At 33.8% G+C, this 17608-nt stretch overlaps 2 protein-coding genes across 3 annotated transcripts in view; one reads left to right on the forward strand and one right to left on the reverse strand.

The window, feature by feature from the left end:
* The first annotated feature begins 8532 nt into the window (after positions 1 to 8532).
* On the forward strand, positions 8533 to 11931 carry LOC116007178 (F-box protein At1g55000). Its single transcript, XM_031247785.1, has 2 exons — positions 8533 to 9055; positions 11141 to 11931. Exons 1-2 carry the CDS (start codon positions 8630 to 8632, stop codon positions 11513 to 11515), a joined length of 801 nt encoding a protein of 266 aa, XP_031103645.1. The 5' UTR covers positions 8533 to 8629; the 3' UTR covers positions 11516 to 11931.
* Positions 11932 to 12240: 309 nt separating this feature from the next.
* The window catches only part of LOC116006704 (vacuole membrane protein KMS1-like), a 9037-nt gene continuing 3669 nt past the window's right edge, over positions 12241 to 17608 (reverse strand). For both annotated transcript variants that reach the window (XM_031247181.1, XM_031247182.1), the window contains exons 4-8: positions 16687 to 16983; positions 15963 to 16117; positions 14021 to 14137; positions 13151 to 13330; positions 12241 to 12707 (exon numbers count right to left, since the gene is read on the reverse strand). In XM_031247181.1, coding sequence (XP_031103041.1) covers positions 12555 to 12707; positions 13151 to 13330; positions 14021 to 14137; positions 15963 to 16117; positions 16687 to 16983 — 902 coding nt within the window. In that variant the 3' untranslated portion in view covers positions 12241 to 12554. The remainder of the gene's footprint in view (positions 12708 to 13150; positions 13331 to 14020; positions 14138 to 15962; positions 16118 to 16686; positions 16984 to 17608) is intronic.

Here is a 17608-nt window from a genome sequence, read left to right on the forward strand (position 1 = left end):
GGTGCGGCCGTGCTCTCCCGTGCGGCTGTGCGGTTCACACCACTCAATGTTATGAAATACATCACTGAATGTTAAGAAACACATCACACAAATATGCACTGTGGTGTGTTTCTTAACATTGTGGTGTGTTTCTTAACATTGAGTGGTGTGTGACCGCACGGCCGCACGGGAGAGCACGGCCACACCTGAAATTATTTATATATATATATACATATATATATATATATATATATATATTAGTATTTTTTTTATGCGTGATATGTAAAATATAGGTGTTCAATATTAATATTTTATCTTAAATTTTAAATTTATTTAGATTTTAATATTTAAATTATTGTAAATAATAAGAATAATGTATAATATTTTTATAAATTTTATATTTATATTATATAGGAAATAACTAATATATAACTCCGATATATAATGTATATATATATATATATATATATATATATATATATATATATATATATATATATATTAAAACAAAAGTGTCAGTTTTTCCGCTCATTTTAGTCTAAAAAAATTAATTTAAAATCCATCAACATAATATTATATAATAATTCCTTATCAGAAATTCTAGCCTTCTTTATCATTCCTTATTTATGGCTAAAATTAACAAAATATTCAAAATATGATTCTATTCCTTATTATACACAAAAATTAATGAAATATTTTATTCAATTTTATTCCTGTGTGGATTCCTTATTTATGTACATATCTATTAATTATATATATATATATTAAAACAGAAGTGTTGTTCTCCCGCACATCCTATGAAAATATTCTGTTTTGAAATTTGAAATTACAATCATGTTTTACCTAATTATTAAATAATAACAAAAATACTATATATGTTAATTTAATTTATAATAATGATTATCTAAAATATTAATTATACCATGAATCATAGTCTACTTTTAAAGTACACTCAACTAATACTCAGTATATTCTTTTTCAATCTAAGTTCAGTTTTTTTTATGAATTAATATTTAATGCACCGCCGATGTATCGATGCTATACACCGGCGGTTAATGAGAAGATGCCACATCAATAAAAAAGCAAAGCCAATATTAACCGGGTCCTTTTTTTTTGCAGAATATCCAAAACTTAGTATTTTATTAGGAAACTATTTTATTTCTAATTAACAAAATATATCTACTTTCCTAAACATATTTATTATTTAATTATTATATATCTAATTTCCTACCCATTTTTAATTATTAGATACATTATTTTATTTTTTTAATTAAGAATGTGTAAGGAAATTAGATATATAATAATTAAGTAATAAATATGTTTATGAAAGTACGTATATTTTGTTAATTAGAAATAAAAAAGTTTCATAATAAAATACAAATCTTAGATATTTTGCAAAAAGGACTCGGTTAATATTGACTTTATTTTTTCATGATGTGACATATTCTCATTAACCGCCGTTGTATAGCATCTATACATCGGCGGTGCATCAAATATTAATCCCAATAAGATTAATATTTGATGCACCGCCGATGTAAAGATGCTATACACCGGTGGGTAATGAGAAGATGCCACTTCATTAAAAAACAAAGTCAATATTAATCGGCTCATTTTTGCAAAATATCTAAGACTTAGTATTTTATTATGAAACTCTAACAAAATATATCTACTTTTCTAAACATATTTATTACTTAATTATTATATATCTAATTTCCTACCCATTTTTAATTATAAGATACATTATTAATTCTCCCAAATTAGATACAGTATTATTATTTATTTATTTATAATATAATCAAATATTATAATCAACTCCTTTCAAAAAAACAAAATATTATAATCATCTATGTTAGTAAAATCTTTAATTATATTATTAATAAATCAACAATCATAACTAAAATTAATTGATAAATGTTACGTGACAAATGTGTTTAGTAAAATATTTAATTATATTATGAATAAATTAATGATCATTATTAATATCTAGTAAAATATTTAATTATATTATTAATAAATACATAATCACAATTAAAATGCATGTGAGCTCTCTTTGTGGGGAAGAATTTCGGGATAATCTGGTTTCGATTTCCACAAGTGACGATTCTCCCAGGGCCAGCTCCCGTGCGTCCCGGAGCAAACGCAGGTGGACCCGGACTGTTAAACGGACGGAGAAAGACCCGGTGGACTTACCAAAAAAATAATCACAATTAAAATCAACTGATAATTAATAAATGATGACCCGAATTTATTTAGTAAAATCTTTAATTATATTATTAGTAAATCAACAATCATAATTAAAATTAATTGATAAATGTTACGTGACAACTTTGTTTAGTAAGGGTCCATATGACATGTGTAAGGGTTGGGGATGCCTAACACCAGTGGGATTGGATTGAAAGATAGAAGGGTACGCACTCAGTAACATACAACAACACCACCTGCGAGAAAATATATTTGGAATGCATCTCCAACTGGATGCCTCTTATGAGGATGATAGTGGGAAGCTTTGTACTATCGCCGCAAATTATATCGTGGACCGCGGTCCCAAAACGACGTCGTTTTGATTAATGAAAACAGACGGATGAATTCGTGCTACTCACTTTCTTTTCATATATACTACAGTTACATTTCAACACAAATGCAGTTACATTTTGATATAACTACAGTTTCATTAGATAATATAAAAACACAAAAGTGACACTGTTATTCAGTATCTGTTCATATACACTGCAGTTACATTTCAACACAACTACAGTTACATTTTGATATAACTACAGTTTCATTCGATAATATCAAACACAAATGTGAAACTGTTATTCAGTATCTTTTCATATACACTGCAGTTACATTTCAACACAACTACAGTTACATTTTGATATAACTACAGTTTCATTCGATAATATCAAAACAAATGTAAGGCAGTATCTTTTGGAATGAACTGTAGTGTCAATTACGGGGCTCCGTCTCCCACTTACTAAAACAACGTCGTTTTGAGACCGCGGTCCACAATATAAGAAGTGTACTGTCGCGCTGCCACGCTACCTACACACAAAATGGGGAACACTTGAATGCTTTTCATAGGGGAAAAACAAAACACGGTTCATGTGATTTCAAAAGTGGTCGCTATGTTCTTGCCTTCGGTCATAACAAAGAAAACACACAGCAACCTATCAAAACACAGTCACATATGATAACAGCCATAAAAACACCATGGATTAGGATACCACTCTCATAGGTCATAATAACACCGCACGTATGCAGGTTGTCGCAAACGGCGGCCCACCAATCTCAACCGCCAACACGCAATGGCTACAGGTTAGCGAACGGCCGGCGACTCCGCCACTACAGGCGGTCGACACTGCGAAACCATCTCGGCTCCGGCGACGGGTGACCCCATCGCATCGTGCCGGGAAGCGGAAACTTTGCGTAATCCTTAACGCTCACCGTAGAAGCGCAGTGCCTACGGCGATAATCATGTACCGACTACGCATAAGAGAGCGAACAGGGTGGGTACTTGATGAAACTGCACTCACGTCGTCCAACAGCAGCCTTCCGTCGCCGATGTCGTCTATGTCCCAGCCGATACACCAAAACTAAGTCCACTAGAATACTTGGTTGTCCCGCGAGCGTCGGGGTGCACTAACTGAAGACCCCAGTTGAAACTTCAAACATATATAGCCAGTAAGCAGACTTCCATGAATGCCCCTGGGTGCTCTGGAGGAACGCACACAAGATGGAATATATAAAATAACATAGGCCCTCGGATCAAACACGCATGAACGCACCGTACTAATGCACACGTTCACAGGATACCATGAGTGTGCACCAGAATAATAACCTCTATATATATATATAGACGGGGCGGGGGAGGGAGAGTATTCCCCATCCCCGCCCCTGTCACAGGCGGGGAATTCAAAATTGCCACATCCTCGATCCCCTATTTATGTCCCCGTCTCCGTATGGGCGGAGAATCGGGTTCTCCGTCGGGTACGGGTACAATTGAAATCCTTAACATAAATTTCTAAAAAAAAATTATACAAAAAAAAAGTAAAAATGTAAGGAATATTATATTTCATAAACTATATAGATACATATGACAACTCCTAAACTATACTCAAATATATTTATAATTAACTAAATCTGATTATATTAATTTATTATAAATATTATATTGTGATTAAATAAATAATATTGAAGGTCAACGTGTATATCTTTTTCTTTTTTATCATAGAAGGAGAATTTTTGTAGTAAATAGTGTTAATTATAATATTTTTATAGCTTATTTCATTATTATTATTATTATTATTATTATTATTATTATTAAAATACCTTAGTCGTAATGGTTGTTAGAAGCATTTATATTGCCAAGTTTAAATACGAGTAATTGTCAATGTGTGAATGAAAAATGTAAAATTTAAGAGAATATACTTTGTAAATGAGAGAAAGGAAAATCTTATAGACCTTATCATAACTTAATAAATTTACAATGATGAATTTGTAGTAGTGACTTAATAAACATGCAAGCAGTGTTGCAAAAATTCCGCATAGGCCCCGATTAATCAACGCCTAAACACTAGCCGCCTAGCGTATCACCATAATTGGTGGTCTATAAGCAGTTGACTGGCTATGCAGGGGCAGCCGCCTAGGACGCTTAGGCGCTAACCGCCTAGGCCTCCTAGGCACCGACTAGCTAGGCTGCCTATTCGGTCGATTAGTTGTTCTTTTTTCTTTTAAATGAGTTATTTCACTCAAAACGACATCGTTTTGTGTGAAATAACGCTAAATTGTTCAAACTCTAGATGTTTTTATGTTAATATTTAATATTTTAGTATTAACTATTAAATAGTTTATACTTATTAGTCTTAAAAAATAAAACAATTTAAACAACCTTTTAAAAATAAAAAAATAAAATAAAAAATTACACGAGCGCCCGAAGAGCACTTAGCGATTTTTTCAAACATGCATGCAAGTAAAACTTAATTTAAGTGTAGCTTAATTAAGAAATTGAAAAAAAAAATCAATATGAGTGTTATTTAAAATATCTCAATTAAAATTGTTTAATGATTTTCTTATATGTTAATTTTTTAACCAAAAAAAAAATTAAACTTAATTCTAAGTTTAAAAAATGAGGAATGTTGGATAATAATGAAAACCCACCATCACTCACTATCTGAAAGTATGCAACAATACATGAGAGGTAAATCACAGTGATCTTGTGTGAGTGTGACATGTTCGAATAAAAAAATCATGCTCTACCACTTACCACTCTTTTTTTCAAAAATAGTAATATATTATTTATCACTATGAATTTGGTAATAAGCCCATAATTTAATATATTAGAAAAATAATACTCCAATATGATTTGTTATCGACGAAAGCAAGGTTGTTTTTTATTTTTGTTTTTTACTTTTATGGGGGGGGGGGGGGGTACCCGAGGGAGAGACACGAGCTTTTATCTACTCTCTCGAATTCTGCGATTGCATGTAGCACGTATGGGTCATATCGTGGAGATAGGCCTCCTCACTAATCATTGGGCTAGAACAAAGATTCACCCAGCTCCCTTGTTGGAACGCACCAAGCTCTACAAGAGAGTCAGCTACCATATTTTGCTCCTTATAGACCACCTGGATAGTTATGTTCTAGTTTCTCCGAGTCCATCACTGAATCTCCAAAATGATAAGTGGTCGTAGCATAAAACCACATACAAATACCCGGAGTATTCCAGGGTTATCGATCCACAGGGAAGTGGGGTATCAAGCACTAGTTACTAATTATATTCGCAAGAAGCTATTCCTACGTTAACAATGGATGATTATCTATGAATATGCAAACAAGATAAATAAAACAAGGCAAACGGGTTTTTGTATTCAAAGAGGTAAAAGCAGGATTTTTGGGAGTTAAAGTGTTTAATCACCTAGTGCCAATCTAAAGTGAAATAATTATTTGGGTTAAACCAAGTGTGGAGGATTGCCATCTAAAAGGGAAAGGTTACTCTCGTAACTCAAACCCAAAATAAGGTAATTGGAATACTCACTCTCGTGAGCTATTCACAATATAAAATCGAGAACAAGCAATAAATGGAATACCCACTCTCGTGGGCTATTCACAATTGGAATACTCACTCTCGTGAGCTATTCACAATATATCCCTTAACCAAATTGTCCTCTCTCGAGGTACAATAGTCAAGTGCAATTGCGGGTGCTTTAATTCATAGACAAATCTAGCAAGGGTACAAGTAATCATATGCATCTAATTACAAGTATCAACAACATAAATCACAATTGCAACACAAACAATAATCCAAAATAGATATTTCATTAAAACAAATTAAGAACTAGGCACATAGGTTCATAAACACTTTTATACCCAAAAATCCCAAAAGAAAGTTTAGCCTAGCATGGCTAAAATGGATTCAACAAATATTCAATAAAGTTTAAAATAGAAAAGAGAGGAAGATATTCTCCCCAATGATGCCTCCAAGCTCTTTTCTTTGATCTCCTTTGTGATGATTTCTTCTTTGGCTTTTGGAGATGATGAAGCTTCTTTTCCTTGGTCTTTTCCTTCTTTTTCTGACAAAAACCAGCAGCCAATCGTAGGGTTTGGAGAGAAATGAAGCCTTATATAGTGGGATCCAAAACCAGGGGCAGATCTGGAATTTTGTTCGGGGATGAACAGTTGTCTGGGCTGGATTCTCGACGCGTCGAGAATGAAATGGCCAAATTATGTTGCTCACTGGAAGGTCTCGACGCATCGAGAACCCTTCTCGACGCGTCGAGGATCTGTGGTGAACAGTGCACTTCGATCCCATTTTGACTTCTCAACACTTTTGGTTCCTTTGCTGGCTTTTTGCTCCCAAATGGTTATAATGCACCACTAAACACATCAAAGACACTCAAACCAAGCATTATACCACTTTAAATAAAATAACAAGGAAATAAGCATTGGAGACAACATTTTAACACACAATTAACTATAAAACCTAAATAAAAACACAAGTAAAATAGGTTCAAATGAGAGTGTATCAATAAAGTTGTTTCTTTTGACTGAGCTGAGACGTGTTCCGATCTCTTCTAAATTTATGAATGTCTTCTTTTCATCCATTTCTTTGATTGAGAAGACTCTTTCCAAATTTGCAATATCTTGTTCCTGAACATGAGTCTTTTAAATGTTTAAATGTGAATTTTTCTAAACCAAATTTGCAACTTAGATGTACTTAAATATATACTAAAAAGATAAAACTTAAGTTAGGAAATCTACTTATATATGAATTAATATAACTTTTGGTCCCACGACTTTTGAGTTTTATCAATTTTGGTGCACAACTTTAAATGTTTTCAATTTTGGTGCCTATCTTAGTTAATTTTATCAATTTTGGTCCTTCTGGCCAAATTGACAGTAAAATGTTGCCGGATTTTAGATTTTTAAGGGTAAAATCGTCATCTCAAGGAAGTATCTTAAATATCTAAATTAAACAAAATTACTGTAAAATCATATTTATAGGTGTTTGATCGATGCAAATAATGGAGAAGACAAGCAAAAATTATACAGAGATCCATGAAATCTATAGCACCGATGATGAACAAACCTTTTTTTTTTCTTAATATGATTTTTCTTTTGTTTAGATATTGAAGATCTTTCTTTGGAATAATGATTTTGCCCTTAAAATATAAAATTCAGCAACAATTCACCGTCAATTTGACCAGAAAGATCAAAACTTATAAAAATAACAAAGTTAGACACCAAAATTGAAAAAATTTAAAGTTGTGCACCAAAAGTAGTGATAAGACCTCAAAAGTCGTGGGACCAAAAGTTTTATTAATTCTATATAAAAATCATCAAAATTTATTATGTTACAATTATTTGTAACACCAAGCTAATATTACTAGTGAAGTATGATGAGAAAAATAGTTAATTTTATTTTTTTTTATCTTAGATTTATATGTGACATTCCATTTTTTGTTTTTGTTTTTTTCAAAACATATTATGTTGGTCCGGGTAATATTTTAGCATAATCATTTTTTATCCCCAGTCAATAAATCTATTTAAATTATGTTAAATATGAGAAAATTTCAGTTTATTCAGTTCTAAGTGTTAATTTTTTTTAGCCTCAAATTTATATGTGTCATTCAATTGTTATGGAGGCTCGGTTGTGGAGGCGCGGATAGCAATTGAAGAAAACAAAGGACACTATCCATGACTTAGGATTTTTTAAAATAAAAATATAGTGGGTCAATCTACTTTATATATATATATATATATATATATAAAGATCTAAATGCGCTTCTATTTAAATATATTTATTGATAGATGATAAAAAATAGTCATGCAACAATAATATTAGGACCAAGAAGGAATATTATAAAGAAAAAAAATCTAAAAGTACACCTATAAATTTAAGATAAAAATAGGGTGAACTCATTAGGAAAATGATGAAATTTCTTTTAGGGAGTAATAAAATTGAATGGGGCAGAGGAATAATATGGGAATAATTATTGCAAGTTGCAACAAAATCACATTAAGGCGTAGGTCAGTCCACGCCTTATCCCATAAGTCTAGTCAATGTTGTAAAAGCGGATTGCAATTGCCGTCATGGCATAGCCTCCCAACCACTAAAATCCGCCTCAACTGCACCGAAAACCCAGCGACAAAAATGGGGTGTTGTTGTGACGAAGAAGAGGAGCAACTTTTCCAACCCTTGAATCCGCCTCAAACCCTCCCAACTGATTCTTCTTCCTCCGTCACAACCACCGACTACGGCGGAGACGCCGTGATCTCCCCGATGAATTCCAATTTCTGTGCTTTGCTCTGCCACGACACTCTCCGAGCAATCCTGGAGAAGCTCCCGCTGCCTGATTTAGCACGCGCTGCATGCGTTTCCAGGCTCTGGAATGCGGTCGCCTCCGACAGGGAGATCCAGACCAGGGCATTCAAGGCTCCCTGGAAGCTCAAAGAACTCATCGGAAACCCTACCTCCAGCAGCTTCTGGAGAGACAACACCATCTCCAAATTCGCTATCTCCCACCGAATCGTCCGTGGTGATACTGTTGCTAGTCTAGCCGTCAAGTACTCGGTCCATGTATGATCTCTCTCATCCCCTCTCTCTCTATATATATATGCGTAAAGCCTCTATGCTTTTGTTCCTATTTATAATTATAAAAACCAAAAAAATAAATCAGTGTAGACAGATTCAAACAATTAATTTTGCACTAAAAGGTACAATGTGAATTTGAATATATTCATGAAAGAATTGCTCGTTTCATTGGATACCATTGAACTGATGAGTTACTGCTGCATTTGGAGGTATAGAGTTAGGTCCAACAGAAGTATTGTTCTGCAATTAGTTCTGTATAATTATAATCTTCTGCTTATTGGAGTCACTGAAGGCAATTGGAATAACTTCAAAGGAAGTGAAGCTTCATAGGTTTTTAGTACTATGTTAGCAGAAGCTCATAATTTAAAGGTCAATGCTGAAGGGTTAAACAGTTGATGAAAGATTGACCAGGAATAAATTTGTAAGAAGCAGATTGATGAATTCTCTGGCTTGAATTACGGGATACGTCATTAGGCTAGACTTCCCAGACAGCAGAGCCTTTAGTTCTGCCTTTCTTTTCCTGTGCCCTAAGTTCGGGGAGAGGAATACTTAAGATGCAATATGATTTTAGATCTTTTTCTTTATTGAAGCTTGATTTTTTGTGTGTTAAGCTGCACACATTGAATAATAATGTCTGATGGTTCCATTCAACTTAATGAAGCTTAAATTCTTATTATGCTGTGTGTTAGAGAGTGTTGAGGGAGGTTGAGAGAATAGCTCTCAACTACTCATTTTGAATTTGAAATTAGTGGTTGAGAGCTTGGTTTACTCTTCTGCTAGCATGTATTTATACCTATCTTGTACAGTTTTCTATTCATCAGAGTTCAATAGATACACAGTACATAGTCTGTTTACGTGCTCTACACTGTGGATTCATTTCTAGCAACTGGCTGGATGTAGACTGAATGAATGGAAGGAAACAAAAGAATATACTTAATTTACCATGAGTTGTTGGTTACGATAATCACACTGACTTTTTTTTTGCTTTTAGATACATCCCATGGACAGTAGTCAACATACATCCTAAATGGAAATTGGCAGTAGAATAAAGTAAACTTTTGATTTCTTGTCATCATTCTTTAACTTCAAACTCCTGGTTAGCTAATGCAAGTGTTGCATTCCCTAGTTGGCATGCAAAGTTGAGTACCACCGTGTGCTTGTCTTGTATGTGTTTAATATTAAATTATTATGCTAGCATGTGAGGCTTTCTACCATATTGTGCAAACTCTTGTAGTAACTAGCAACACAGTATGCATGGCTTTTTCTATTAATATTTTTTTAATGTATTCTTTGCAAACTTTATCATGCTTGTGTAGTTGTGCAAACCTGATCACCTAACCATTCTAGCTCTTATAGCAAGGCATGCATATCTTTATATCATGGTGTGCTGTGTGCATGCTTTTATTGACTAGAAGTGCGAAACTCCTAACACACCAGGCTTACACTTTAAAATATATAACATTTCCTTCATTAACAACAATGGATGTGCATGCCAAAGACCTTGTGGTCTAGTGGCATCCGGTGTCTCGGTTAACACTCCCACATGGATGATGGGAGTGGGTTCGAGCCTCAGTGGAGGCAACTGTTGACTCTTTGTACTTCAGTAGGTTGAGAGAGTAGCTCTGAACAGATACTACATTGTAACAGAGTCAGTAGCACTCAAAAAAAAAAAAAAAACAATGGATGTGCATAGTAATCAATGTTTCATTAAAATATAATTCATTCTTTGTTCAAATTTGAATAATTTTTCCACAGTATCTTCATCTTCCTTATTCTCAATTAAACAAAATATATGGATTCTCAAATCCATATCTTCCTCTTTCATTGTAACAATTTTATTTTATTTTATTTTATTTATTATTGTTTTTATTATTATTTTGTAATGTAGGAGCAAGGTGCTCTGTGACTAATAGCATCTCATTTTAGTAAATAATACTCCGTAGTATAATAATATCACTTCTTGACATCTTGTGCCTATTTTTAACCCAGTACTCTTAAAAATGTTTATTTCCATAAATTTTATAAAGAAAATGTTACTCTCTAAATCTTTTTCTTTATTCTTTTCTGTAGGTTATGGGTATAAAACGCTTGAACAATATGATGAGTGACCATGGCATATATTCAAGGGAGAGGTTACTCATTCCTATTAGCAATCCTGACCTGCTAATAGAGGGCACATGCTATGTGGAGCTGGATACCTATGCAAAAAGGGAAGTGGCAGTATTGTATCTTGAGGGCAACCCTGATGGAAAGCCCAAATGTGTAGTGAGTAAGCTGACCTCAGAACATGGTAAGAGAAGGGTGATTGACTCCTTGAGGAGGAGCATGCAAGTTGATGATGGGACTGCTCAATACTACTTGGCTGAGTCAAATGGTGATCCCCGAACAGCCATTGCTCAATTTTCTGAGGATTTGAGGTGGGAGAGGCAACTGGGGTTGGCTTAATTTGAATCAAATATCTTGTTTCGAATATGTAACCAAAAGAAGGGATGCAGCATTGATATACCACATGCTCGCCTATCATCTTCATCTCATCTGCATTTATAGTAGACCGCATAATATTACCCTCATTTGAAGTAATGCTGGAAAACTCCTCCCATGAAGAGGAAATGCCTGAAGCAATCAAAACTGCAGGCAACTATCTTCTGTTATTCTTGGCTGCTGGATCAGCAACCCTTAGGGACTTGTGGCGCTCTCAAATGTGTTTTATTTTCTGTATAATGTGATTTAAAATTTTTAAGCAAGTTGTATTGAAGGGTGGAGCTGTATCATGTGTAAACTCCGCAAGCATTGGATGTATGTGTGTAATGTAAGCAAATTATAGAAAAATCCCTTTCAATGCATTATTCAAATTCTTGACATGTCTGTCACTCACAAGCTTTTGTATCAATCTGGGTTTTTGACTAGTATAGGATAAATTTGAGATGGCTGGACAAAAATGGAACATTTTCAAAAGTGGGACAAAAATGAAAAAATCTAATTTAAGTAGTTGAGTTTTTACCATGTCAAAAATCTAATTTTTTCCATTTCTGACTAACTTCTAAAAATGTCCCATTTTTGTCCAGCCATCTCAATTTTCTCTTATTTCAGTAAGAAACCTATCAATCTCATAGAAAACTCAAGACTAAAACAAGAATCATTCAACAAATTTAATCCAACAGGAAAGTACATATACAAACAATATTTATATATATTTTTAACATAAAATGATAAATAAATGTTAGTTTCATAGCTGACTATATTCATAGTATCTATAGGTAATTAAAAGGCTTGAGAACATATGTGGGTAATGAAATCCAATACTTATTGTTGGTCTATATACATGAATTAGAGGCTAACCTATAGTTTTGCCTCTGGCAGTGGTATTTGCTAAACTGTCTGTCCATCACAATACTGCTATTTATGGCTGCTCAAAAACATACAGCCATAAGAAGTGATGATAGTAGCTAAAATCAAAGCACTGTGTAGTGGACAGCATTGATCATTAACTCGTAGGAAATGCGGCCAACTCTTTCTCCTGCTGCTCCTTCAGACACCCTTGGGCAGTTGCATTTACAACCTTAGCTGAGAAATTCGCAAGCATGAGCCACACAACAGTGTTCCATATCGAAGCGAGTGACAGATCCCACTTTTTGCCCTGAAGCCAAAAAAACTTGTTATAAGGTGCAATATAGATAACAAATGCACTGCCAATATGCCAGTAGGCAGTAGCCATCTGTACTAGAGCAATCTCCCCTCTTCTATGAAAGAGCCTTCAACTGACCAATGTTTAGTATAGAAAATAATACTGAGCTGAAATTTTTAATGCTAAGGTGAGAAGATAATTGAACACTAGCTAATGGTTAAGGTAGGGACTTGTAGACCTAAGACAACGAATTTTCATCTACCAAAAGAGTACATCAAAGATTTTATGAAACAATCCAATCTGTAAAAAGTTTTAGTAAAAAGAGCATAAATCTATAAGCAGTTGATGTTTTAGACCACAAAACCAATCAGGAGGAAACAGGGATATCCTGAATCAACCTTTCTATGCAGTACTTGTGGAAATTTGAAGTTTAGGGAAGAAGGATATCCAGTTACCTTGACATTTGATGGAATTGGAGGAGATACTGCCAAGTACTTCTGTTTAATGACATTCAATTTGGACATGATGTTAGGAAGGATTGATGCAACTCCAGGGATGAGATTGAGCACCCAAAGTAATTCATTCTCGATCAAGTCCAAAAGCTGATTGTTGCACAGTGAGATGATAAATGCAGTCTGCAAAACAAAGATTCACAGAATAGATCAACTAAATCTCAAAACTCAACTAATTTTAACATGGGCTTGGAAGCCAATAACTATAAATCAGGTGGTCCCAAAGTCAACATTTCTATTGAGGTTTAGACGCTAACTCAATCATGGCCAGTTGACCAATTGAAAGAAATTCTCAAAATTATAACCAAGTATGTGGGTAAGCAACCTAAATGAGTGTCCATAAATTTGAAATTCATTAGATTTCTGCATTCCTACAGAACACCCAAAAGAGTAATAATCATAATATGGCACCTAGTGAATTAAGGTAATGTATTTTAAAAAATTTGTTTATTATCAGAAAAACCTACCATGATCCTATTGCCAAAACATACTCTTAATTTATTTAGTTTTGCCATGGAATGAAAAGGTTGCCATTTGGTCCGCTGCTACTTACAAATCTAGAAGTTAGAACTCAACCATCCTTGATGAGGCCAGAAATACAAACTCACATAAACCAAACTAACTAGCAGAGCCCAACAGAAAAAGGTACAGGACTACAGATTGCAAATAAATTAATCAAACTGCAATATGCAGTTATGCACTACATTCTTGATGAAGCTGTTTTTATTCTTAAAATTTGTGAAATGCAAAATCACTATATGAATTTAGAAAAATGATTAAGCTGGAAAATTGGCAATTCTAGGGAATGCAAACCTGTATGTGAGTCTTGATAATTGCCTTTCCAATCAATGTTGCTGTAAAGAACTTCCAAAATGGGATGCCAAATTGTCCACACATGATACCAGCAAGGTCAAATAGAGGATTTGGCACCTAACAAAATTACAAATTGGAAATGAATGCATGCAGTGTGTTAATAATAAAAAGTAAAAAAGAAAAAAAAAACCATAATACAAGTGCACAGACTAAAAGGAGAAAAAATTAAAAAAAAAAAAAAAACCCATCACCACAAAACTGTTACAAGTAAATATTGAAATACTTGTATTTAACTTTCATAAAATCACACTGTTAATAATCAGTGATCTTTCAGCCAGAGTGCCAGACAAAAACAAAGCATAAGAATTTAAGAGAACAAACCTACTAGAAAAAACACATAAAGAGAATAAAAAAATTGCAGACATATCCAAATTGTTCAATAGAGAAATTCCACTTTTAGTCTTACAACTATTATGGCATTGTCACATTTAGCCTCCAACTTTTAATTTAACCACATTTAGTCCCACAACTGTAATAATATTACCATATTCGATCCACCATTGTAATTTCCATTAAGTTAACGTTACTTTTTATGATAATTCGAGTATTTACAATCTTAGCCTCCTCTTCTTGTTGAAAAAATGTTCATAAGTGATATGATAAACAATAATTTGATAGACTTTGTTTTATGAAAAATTAGTTTTTTTTTTTTTTTTTCTATATGATATTTGTTTATTATGCCATTTATGAGTGCTTTTGAGAAAAAATAGAAAATTAAATGTGTCAAATTACCAGATTGTCCTAGAAATTAAAGTCAAATTAGATAATAATAAAAAAATTTAACATGACCAAATGTGACAATATCTACAAAGTCGTGGGACTAAATAATAAATAAGAAAAAATGTCAAATAGGACATCGAACTTGTATGGTTTGTGCAATTAGACTATTGAACAAAAAAAGTGTGCAAGTAAACAATTTAACATTAAAAATGTGAGCAATTAGCATTATTAGTAGGTAAGTAACAAGTTGCCGGTAAACTTTTAATTTAGTATGCCACATGGAAAATAAAATGAATTTTTTCTTCAGTTATTTAACAAATATAATATAATATTAATTTTTATTTAGATCGACGGAGGAGGAGGCGACGTTGACGGAGGAGGTGTCCTCCTCCTTCTACGTAGATGGAGGAGGTAGCTTCCTCCTCCGCCTACATAGAAGGAGGCTCCGTCGATGGAGGAGAGGATTTTGAAAATAATAAAATAAAATTGAGGTTCAGGACTAAGGGGCAGCCATGGCTGCCTCCTCCGTGATTGTCTGCAGTCTCTTTTATAAATAAATAAATAAATAAATAAATAAATAAATATATATATATATATATATATATATATATATAAAATTTTAAAATAATAATTAAAATAAATTTTTATATATAATTTGCCATGTCACTACCACATAACCATCCACATAAGCATTAGCATTTTAAAATTAATTATATTAAATGCCAAGTCATTAATTTAACTTGTTTTTACTTGGAGCAATAGGTAAAAAATGATCATTGCAAATTTTTTGCATGTTTAATGTTTTAATTGCACACTTTTTTTGTCCGATGGTCTAATTGCACGAACCATACAAGTTCGATGGCCTATTTGACACTTTTTCCTAATAAATATGTTTAAGTTAAGAGTCTAGTTAAATATGGCAATGCACAATAGTCATGGGGCTAAAAGTGGAATTTTCTCTTGTTCAATAACATAAAGCAACAAAGAAACCATTTCTGCCAACATAGAAAGTTAAGTTGCTTAACATTCAACTGATTCAAGGGGTGCTATGTCCTAGAGACTAACTGTAACATACATCTAGAATTCTAGATGCAAAGGTGAGATACTGAGATGTTGACATATTCTGCATTTTTGAATGAAAATGTCCAAGTGAGATAATTACCGATGCAAGAACCAAAATTGTGAAGAAATTCAGATATCGTGACTGCAAGAGAAACCACTTCTTGATCTGGTTTAAGTAATTCCCAATGACTCCAGAATATTCTTCTGAAGAAGAATCCATATCTTCCATGTCTAACTTCTGACCCGATATAGAAGCTGTAAAATTTTAGAAGTTGGAAATAATTATGCATTGCCAGTTTGCCACAGTAGTTACCTCCATTAAGTTAATAATTAAAAAGAATAAATTGAGTTTTAGCAAAGCATTGCAAACTAGAGGGTGCAAATTCTTATTCTTATAGAAGCTATAAACTGTGAGATCAGCTAAGTAAGCTAACAAAGTAACGGTCTGTTAGGACAGGGGAAGTTAATACAACGTTTATAATTTATGATAGTGTGATTTTAATGTAAGAACAGGAATTACAGAAAGTAGAGTTCCTTCGTTGGCAACATAATGAAACATAGTTTCCCAAGCATCTGCTTGCTTGTATGACACTGTCCTACAAATCTACAATAGATACTTGAAGGCCTTGATTCATTCAATCATTTGATATAAAGTAATGTTTGCTTAAGGCTATAGTTCCAGTGAGATGACTTGGGAAGTAAAGTTGAGGCCCATTTCATTAGGAAAACAAACAGCCTAAGATATATATCATCTTGTGGGGTATTACAACATGTACATTTTCTTTATCAAGATCACTAATTGTCACGAGCTTTAGCGTTCATACCTGCTCTAGAGATGAAATAAGGAGGTAGCTCTCCAAGTGCAGTTCCAATACCCCATAACATAGCCTCCATCTGAACCTTATACAATATGCTCGTCAATGGAATCCGAGCATCAGGTGAAGAATATATGGGGGGACCATATTCAGAGCAATCCTTATCCATCCATGAAGGACCCCTTCTAAACTGAATAGTATCATATTGAGCACTTTTGATGTCAATCCTACCACAATTTACTGATTTTAAGGTGAACAGTGCAATATGAGGGCCCAAGTACAAGACAAATGTGTGCAGGCCAGAACCTGGTGGATGGCAGATATAGAAGTACTATAACTTAGTATCATATGTAGAGTATACAAAATGAGATTAACCTGTAGAACAAGTAAACAGACAATGTACTGTATATCTATTGAACTCTGATGAATAGGAAACTGTACAAGATAGGTATATATACATGCTAGCAGAAGAGTAAACCAAGCTCTCAACCACTCATTTCAAATTCAAGAATGAGTAGTTGAGAGCTATTCTCCCAACCTCCCTCAACACTCTCTACCATAACCAATGCACAAAACCACACACAAATAGCAGAAAACGTAATCAATGAACTGAACTGGGACCGTTTCCTCGTGGTGTATGATAATACTTTCTAATGGATTAACCAAGCATGGCTAGGAGCATAGGATCTTAAGGTTGTGTTTGGAAGCCCGGAAAATGATTTCCGGAAATCATTTTTTGGGCTTCCCATGTTTGGGAACAACTGGAAAACCCAGTCAACGGTAAATGATTTCAGTTTACGGGGGAAAATCACCCCAAAATGGCGGAAAATGACTTCCGCACAAAAATTCGGGAAGTCATTTTCCGCCATTTCATTTCACCCTTCGACCGAAGGTTTCCGGCGGAAACCCCGCGCGGGGGGGGGGGGGGGGG

The sequence above is a fragment of the Ipomoea triloba genome, chromosome 15, assembly GCF_003576645.1.
Source record: "Ipomoea triloba cultivar NCNSP0323 chromosome 15, ASM357664v1".
Lineage (NCBI taxonomy): Eukaryota > Viridiplantae > Streptophyta > Magnoliopsida > Solanales > Convolvulaceae > Ipomoea > Ipomoea triloba.